Source organism: Acyrthosiphon pisum, unplaced genomic scaffold, assembly GCF_005508785.2.
Source record: "Acyrthosiphon pisum isolate AL4f unplaced genomic scaffold, pea_aphid_22Mar2018_4r6ur Scaffold_20934;HRSCAF=22574, whole genome shotgun sequence".
NCBI lineage: Eukaryota > Metazoa > Arthropoda > Insecta > Hemiptera > Aphididae > Acyrthosiphon > Acyrthosiphon pisum.
In genome coordinates, this window is record NW_021770345.1 from 28,912 (window position 1) to 37,755 (window position 8,844).

The 8,844-nt window shown below is 31.5% G+C and overlaps 3 protein-coding genes across 3 annotated transcripts; 1 reads left to right on the top strand and 2 right to left on the bottom strand.

The window, feature by feature from the left end:
* Positions 1–1,132: 1,132 nt before the first annotated feature.
* LOC100574093 lies at positions 1,133–1,975 on the bottom strand. The gene has a single exon (XM_008185131.1). It carries the CDS (start codon positions 1,973–1,975, stop codon positions 1,133–1,135), a length of 843 nt encoding a protein of 280 aa, XP_008183353.1.
* A 4,419-nt stretch (positions 1,976–6,394) lies between these two features.
* On the bottom strand, positions 6,395–7,311 carry LOC100574178 (KRAB-A domain-containing protein 2-like). Its single transcript, XM_029492136.1, has 2 exons — positions 6,470–7,311; positions 6,395–6,416 (listed from the first exon to the last, which is right to left on the bottom strand). The coding sequence occupies exons 1-2, from the start codon at positions 7,309–7,311 to the stop codon at positions 6,395–6,397; spliced, it is 864 nt and encodes a 287-aa protein (XP_029347996.1).
* Positions 7,312–8,100: 789 nt separating this feature from the next.
* LOC107883814 lies at positions 8,101–8,836 on the top strand. The gene is made up of 4 exons (XM_016804569.1): positions 8,101–8,190; positions 8,295–8,491; positions 8,598–8,737; positions 8,823–8,836. The coding sequence occupies exons 1-4, from the start codon at positions 8,101–8,103 to the stop codon at positions 8,834–8,836; spliced, it is 441 nt and encodes a 146-aa protein (XP_016660058.1).
* Positions 8,837–8,844: the final 8 nt, after the last annotated feature.

Below are 8,844 nucleotides of genomic sequence, written 5' to 3' on the forward strand. Positions count from 1 at the left end.
GAGCTGAGCACTTATTAGTTATTACAGTATTGACTGATCACAAGCTACACTGATCGCAACATTATACTTATATGACACATGTTTCGATATAAAGAAATTCAATTATAAATACTAACGTTTATCTTTTTGTTGGCATTTATACTTGAATAGATGACTATGTTTAAATAACGGGTAGGTAGTACAAAATAATTATGACAATTGTATTTAATAGGTACAATTTTGTGGGGTACCTACCTGTTCTGTATGTTGTCAGTGGTCTTGCATTCAAGAATGCTTTTATATTTTGATACCAGTAGAAGCAGCATCTCTTCTTCTTGGCTAGTGAAATTTGGGGTTCTTTTGGTATCCATCATAATTTTTCAAAAGTTAGAATGTCGGACAACGAAATAGCGTAGTTGCAGCAAAGAAGCAATTGCAATTGTGAAAATAAACGAAATTTAAATTTAACAGAATTCCCTGTAATCAACATTAATGAATTGCCATTTCCATTGATAACTGGCAGCCAATCAAATCGCAGATCAACGTCGATCCCCGGTTAACTCACTGAAATCGGTGGTTCAAGTGAACTTCAGTTTAAACCACGGTCAAGATATTGTAATACGCCCATTTTGATTTGAACCAGGTTTAAACTCCAACCGAGGTTTAAACTATGATTGTAAAACGGGCCCTAAGATAGTTGATCCCTTCTACATTATAGATCCGTCATACCTTTCTCGATATAGTTTATATTAAATAATAATATGATTTTAATTTCCCAGTAACATATTTAAAATAACAAAACCCATGTAATGCAAAGTTCTGATGGACCCCCAGTCCAAAAGCATATATCCATATTAACAGTGGCGTATTTAGGATTTTGCTGCCCCTGGTACACATTTTTTCAATGCCCTTTTCCTATCACCGGTTTTTTATAGCAGCAATATTTCTTACCCATAAAAAAAACTTACAATACATGTGATATGCTAATAGTATCATGCAGTATAAAAATCTATCGAGTTTCCTAGAATATTGAATATCGTAGATTTTCTCAGTAGTACCCATGTCCCATGATAACAAAATAATCAAAGCAAATTGTAAAATGTATTAATTTATTTTCATATCTATTTACAAAATGTCAACAAGTTAACAAACATTAAATTAATAACTTTCGTCGCGCTTTTGATCTTGCAAAATCTTCAATTATTTCATCATAGTTTAATGAAGTTGTCAACTGAGATTCAATATTCAGAATCGCTAAAGAGTTTAAACGATTATCATTCATCGAAGATCTAAGATATGATTTAACTCTTTTAAGAGTACTGAATGAACGCTCGGCCGAAGTGTTTGATGCAGGAACACACAAAAACATTCGCAATGCAATATTAACATATGGGTAAATATCTAGTAAACTATTATCTTTCATGATTTGACACAAATATAGCACCGATTTTGTGGATACGCTTTCTGGTAAGCCTTTTAAGTAACCACGAAAATGAATACATTCATTCATAAACGATGTATCCAGATCTTGAGGATATTGTTTTTGTAACTCTCCAGCTTTTTGTCTTACTTCTAATACTGACAACTCAGTAATGTTGAACAAAAATCCAAATGAAGTATTAATTTTTTCATAAGAGTTTATACGCTTTCTCAACTCTGTAAGTAAAGAGTCTATTATGATAAAAAAAGTATTAATTTCAAAAGATTTTTTACTAACAAATGTTGTATCACCTTGAGATGATTCATCAAACGGCATTTTCCTTTTTTTTATGCGGGAAACTTTATATTCTATAATTCCAGTTTTTTCTATGCCAAGTTTTTCATAATGTGAAAAGCTGTTTCTCAAATCCATTATATAATTTATCAATGATTTATATAGGGTTATGACAATAGTCAAATCAATATGAACATTCTGCAATTTCTTACTTACAATATTGAACCTCTCTAAAATATCATTCCATACTGATACCAGAATACCCATTTCTAAACTTTTCATCTTTTTCAATAGTCCATTACACTCACATTTAGTTTTGGAATTTTCAGTTGGATTGTTAATGAAAATATTTAACGCCTTCAAAATGTCATTCCAATTACGTGATAAACTTAAACAAGCCTCATATCTAGCCGCCCATCGGGTATCAGATAATCTTTTAACAGTAACATTATCATGTTTAGATAAGCATTGATCCAACACGTCCCAACGATAGGTGGATGCAGAAAAAAAAGAATAAATATTTTGAAGAAAATTAAAAAATTCATTAGCATTTTTTACAGCAATTAGCAGCACATTCACCAACTAGGTTCAATGAATGTGCTGCACATGGAATGTAAACAGCATGGGGGCATGCTTCTTTGATTCTTGCTTGGAGTCCAGAATATATTCCTGACATGTTGGAAGCGTTATCGTAAGACTGTCCACGGCAGTTATTAATATCTATTTCATTTTCTCCTAAAACCATAAAAACAGCATCTGCTAAATCTTTAGACTTGTGTCCTGGGTTTGCCAAAAATTGCAAAAATCGTTCAACTGGTTCACCATTATTTGTTACATATCTAAAAATAAATGCTAGTTGGTCTGTATGAGAAATATCCACTGTTGAATCAACAATGATTGAGAAATACTTTGCATTTTTTATCTCTTTAACAATTGTTTTCTTAACTTTTTCCCCCATAATTTCTATAAACTGTTCAAATACTGTAAAAGATAAGTATGATGTTGTTCCTTTCCCTTTGTTTCCAAATGTTGATATATGATTTTTAAGGAAGGGATCAAACTCAGCAATGAGTTCTAAGTTCATAACAAAGTTACCACTGTGAGTTGACCCGAATTTATCCTCATGGCCTCTCATTGCTAGTCCCCGAGAACTTAGTGACTTCACAACAGCTGCAACTCTGGTTAAAACTTCTTTCCAGTAATTTGTTTCTATTTGGACTTGTAAAATGAGTTGATGGTCAATTCGCCCTACTTCACATCCTCTCTTTTTCATCTTAAGAACACAAGTCTTGTGATTTATTGAATTTTCATGACCATTTAATTTTTGATTGCCTTTTTTTCCAATCACAAAATCCAAATTTAGAAAATATATTGGAGGTATTCGGACCACCAAATAGTCGACATGGTGCACAGTATATGCAACCCTTACTTTCAGAGTAAACAATAAACTTACGATTTACAGATTCTCCATTAACAAGCTTTGTTTTGATTAAATTCGGATAAAGTACCTGAAGTATGATTTCTGTTTATCACGAATATTTCTAATATATAGTTTCTTTGAAGAAGAAAAGTCAGTACTTTTTAAGTTTTGATCAAAACCATTAAGTGCAAAATAATCTATGGTACTTTCATTTATATTCCACAATGCTGGATCTTTACTAAATAAAATAAAATAAACAAAATAATAATATCAGAAACATATAAATATAAATATATAGGTACAACTATTTTGGATAAACTTACTTGGGAATAGCAGTTTTTTCATTTATTCTGAAGTTAGGGGTCACAGGTTGGGTCTCAGTCTTCTCAGCATATGTACTATCATCAATAGTGGATTTGTGCAAAGAACAAATAGGGTCATTACTATGAAAATATTATAGATATTGAATGTTATGACACTACATTATATACCATATAACTATTAGGTACATTGAGATATACCGGAAATAAAAATTCGGTATCTACATAGTAGTTTACCTTAAAGAACTTAAATTTGTTTCAAATTTTTCTTTCTCAACTTTATCAACAGAAACATTGGTTCTAGACTGTTCAGCACTTGCACTACAGTTTACAAGTACGTCATCACTATTTTCATCAACGATGGATTTTTGATCAATGCCTAGTTATAATTAAATCAAAATATGAATAGGTACCTAGCATGAAATGAAAATGAAAAATAATTTATATAGGTATAATAAATATTAATACTTGATGTGTTTTCTGTGCTGTTAACCGCATGTTTAACATTAAAATAAGCATTGAGTTTGGGAACTTTTGACAAAACATTCGCAGTGTTAATTGCTTTAATTTTTGCCTTTTTACGATTCTCTGCACCACTAAGCTGCTTTTTGCAATTTTTAGCCATCTAAATACCATCAACCATTCAGCAAAATAAAAATAAATATCTAATAAGCATTAAGCGTGATATACACATGACACATTACAAAGTTAAAGCAGTGTTTGATACTTTGCATAATTTACTGTTTTCAACAAATACAATTTATAATGCTTAGGTACTATAGATATTTTGTATAATAATATGAAATAAGGGACTGATTATCATAGCTCGAGCTTACAGCTTCGCATGATTTAGATTTAACGCTGCACAACACCATGCAACTTGATTAGGTAATTAAAAATATGTACTTACTCTGATAGTCACTAGTCAGATGAGTTTGATGATTAGAAAATATCAATTTAATCGTTGTCAGAGCAATAAACTAAAATGTTCTAACTTATACTTACACTATTTCACACACTTTAAAGATTTTAACATGCCATTCAATAAAAATAATGTTACTCTCAAAGTTTTACAAGACGTACAGTAAAGGCGGTGAGTAAAGATAATTTGAAATTAAATAGCCAGTAATTTGTTATCACTTATCATACTATCACTATCACATCGTCACAGCAGTAATTAACACGTTACTAACATCATGGCCCTCAATGTCATAAGAGTGGTAGTACTGTGTTTTTGAACTGCTGACGAAAAACAATAAACTAATACACCCGCGTTTATTATGTAGTGTGGAGATTAATTTCACAAAATACTTGCCTATTATTTTTTTTTAATCTGTTTAAAAAAAAAACTCCCAGTTAAATTTGCTGCCCCCAAAAAAGTGCTGCCCGGGGCAACTGCCCCCCTTGGCCCCCCCTAAATACGCCACTGCATATTAATAAATTAATAGAATGCCACAAACTTTTGTTTATTTTTATTTTCTTCTACTGAAAATGTTTGTAAATTCTAGAATGAAAAAATTATATTATAAAAACCCAGAAACTAAATTTATCAATTTAAGCAAAAGTGAAGTTACAAAAATATATTAATTTGCGTGCTATCTTTAAACTAGCAACATTTTGTTATAATATAATGTCAAAATCATTTATATATATGTTAAGGTGAATGACGACATTTGGTGAATGTTGACATTCACCGAAATTTCTGGTGAATGTCAATTTCTTCTTAGATGTAGACATTCACTGGTGAATGTTAACATGTTGTAAAAAAAGATGAATACCTAGTGATAAAATAATTTTTACAAATTAATTAACCATAAGTTATTTTATTTTATATTATAAAAATTATTTGTTGCAACAAGATAAACTGTTATGACATTTTGAGTTACATAAAATGCCTGAGGATCTACAACTACACTTCTTCGATACACACTTTGCCTTACAATTGCATTTCATGTACCCCTGTCCACCTGTTTTAGAAATTGAAGTGGAAGCTTTCCTTAAGGACACGGATTGGTCTGTAGCAACTTCTTCAGGAGACAATAGTTGTTCTTTACATACAGTAAATTGATTACGGGTGTATAATTGATTTATTACACCTTCTTTTGTGCCTAGTGTGTAAAATTCATTATCGACAGCTACGACAACTGCCAATATGTTCTGTGGATCCATACGTCCTCGGTCAACATCAGGGACTCGGATACGAACAGTATCACCGGGTTTGGCTGGAGTAAACTTTTGTCTTGATGAACGTAGCATTCTTTCAGCTTGTAATTCAAGTCCCATTCTTGCTGCTGCTCTATTTTGAATCATGTTTTTTTTTTTTTTAATTCATTATCTACTTCACTTTGCACAAAATTATGTTCCACCTACTCAGTGTTATTATATTAGATGTCATTAGCTGGAAAATAAATTTATAAATTATTTATTTACAGATTTTTCTGAATAGAATTGAATATAATTTATCATTTTACTGTTTATAAGATATTTTTTTCTATTTTAAATAGCTCAGCCAGATATTATGATAAAATATATTTAATTATTATTATTGTACTTAATTATTTATTTATTATAAATACAGTTTACCTAATACACTTTCTGGTTGTATATCATTGTCATGTTGTTCCACTTGCTCAGTGTTATCATCATCTAATAATAATAATTAAATTCATTATCTATATCATTTTATTTTTTTAATTTAACTTGTAGGTACTCACCAATTGACTGTAAAATTTGTTCAAGCTGTTGTATATCATTATCATTGTGCTCCTCTTGCTCAGTGTTATCATCATCTAATAATAATAATAAAATTCATTATCTATATCATTTTATTTTTTAAATTAAACTTGTAGGTACTCACCAATTGACTGTATAATTTGTTCAAGCTGCTCTTCGGTCTCAATGTCTTTTATCTGTTCTCGTGGCAACGAACTTGTTGCCAGACCTCTTTTAGCAAACATTGCCTCATACGGTGTCTGTTTTATTCCTTGATGATATGCAGTGTTTTTTGCGAATTGAACAAATGGCAAAGCCTCTGACCATTTTGTTGTATTCTTATCATGCATCATGGCCCTGAGTATATTTTGAAAATCCTGATTGGCTCTTTCGATAGAACCTTGACATTGACTATGACGGGGTTTACCGTGAACAATTTTTACACCCTCCCATCTTGAGCACAAATCCATAATAATTTTGTTGGAAAACTCTCTCCCATTATCTGAATGCAGAATATTTGGTGCACCAAAAGTGAGGAAAATTGGCAGCAACATGAGGGTTACTTCCTCTGCTGTCTTGCTCTTCAATGGTCTAAGCTGTATAAATTTAGTGAGATGGTCTTGATAATTGAGAATAAATTTGTACTCACCATCTTTACACGTTTGCATATCGACTAAATCAACTTGGCATCGAGAGTTGAGTTCACGACTTATAATGGGCTTTACGACGATCCCTTTTCTCGGGACTTTTTGTTTCCTTTGACATTGAACACACAAGCTCAAAAATAATGTAACTGATTCATATGTTATATTTTTATATTTTGTTTGTAATTCACTAATTACACGGGTTCGTCCTCCGTGGCCTGTTTTGATATGGGCATCATGGATAATATCGAATAAATCTTCATTTTTCACGAAGTAAATTATTTTTGTTTCACCAGGTTTCAATGGAACAATAAGTTGGTTGAGAGACATTATTTTAACGACATCATATCTTTTCAATAACTTGCACACGGCGCGTTGCTTACTTTCTTTCCCCTTAAACTTGAGAACGTCTTCAACACATTTGTTATATTTTACAGTACTCAAATAAAAATTATTGTCTTCTCTTTTTGTACTTAATATAGCGTTAAATTTTTCGTAAAAAACTTCTCGTATGTTCTCCATTATACACGTGAACAATTAGTAGGTAACTCGAACGTATCAAAAATTCAATCAGTCACAACAGTCTACATTTTCGTTCGTGTAAGCAAGGTAAATGAAATACGTCGACACTGATCGATATAAACGTATTTTTCATCACTACTAAATTAGGTACGATGACTGCCGTATCGCCAATTTTGCGATTAAGCAAAATCTTAGCGTGTGTGAGAGAGAGAGAGAGATAGGTAGTGGGTACAGGCAGACAGACAGATACCGTAACGTTAAATGCCTAAATGTCTATGATAATATTATATAGATCATTAAACACCGTTCGATTAAATATTGTGTGAACAATATCATATCTATAAACATTTACTATCTTAACGTATGACACGATAACGTCTATACCTACTCCAATTTTAACTAAAAATGTCTAACATTCACCAAAACTCAATTGTGAATGTTAACACTCACCGATAATCGTTGCGAATGTTGACATTCACCGGTGACTGTTGGCAAATTTTTAATATTCATTCAAAATGTTGACATTCACCAAAAACAGCAGTGAATGTCAACATTCACCAAATGTCGTCATTCACCTTAACATATATATAAATATATGTATAATATACAGACTTTTTTATAAATATAATTTTAATATGCTTGTAGAAGTGATTTTACTTATGTATTATTTTTGTGATACAATTTTTGGTTAACGTAACAGAAATCCACGTGCAGCTGGTATTTATAGTTGGCCTACTGCAAAGTCGTTTATTTAAAATGAAATACCCAGAGGTTAGGCCAGTCTCTATAATGATTGACTTTGAGACTGGCCTACATCAAGCTTTTGTAGACACATATCCAGAAGCACACGTGTATTCATGCTGGTTCCATTATGTGCAGGTTTGAAATTTAAAATCCCTTCTGAAGTTTCATATTGCATATATTTATTTTCATGTTCTCACTTTATGGTGTACCTATTTTATGAAATTTAAATTAAATTTTAGAGTTTACAAAAAAACATTAAGAAAATGGGCTACTCCCGTTATATACAGCAGAATAGAGAGGCAAAAATGTGCCTAAAAATGTGTTCAGTTTTGGCTTTATTACCTGCACATCAAATCGAAATGGGGTTTCAAGAAATCAAAAATCATGCTCAAAATTATGGAGTATTATTACCAAGATTTTTCACTTATATGTCTAGGTGAATTATATTATACCTGTATATATAGAAGTAACATTGTTATAAACTCTAGTTTTTGTTGAAGTATAATTTTCCTAATAATGCTTGCAACTATTTGGTGATTTAGTTTTTGGCTCACCAGAAAAGGTCCCGAGTGTTTCTCGGTGTACGGACAACCTCGCCGTACTAACAATAATGTTGAGAGTTTTCACTCCACTCTCCAGCAAACTTTTCAAGTTGCCCACCCAAATTTATGGAAAATGCTTGGTGAATTTTTACTTCATTCTTACAAAATGTTTGAAGCATGCGAGTACTCAATTACATTAATGTTTAAACAATGTATATTTCGCAGAACCTAAGAAATAACACAAATA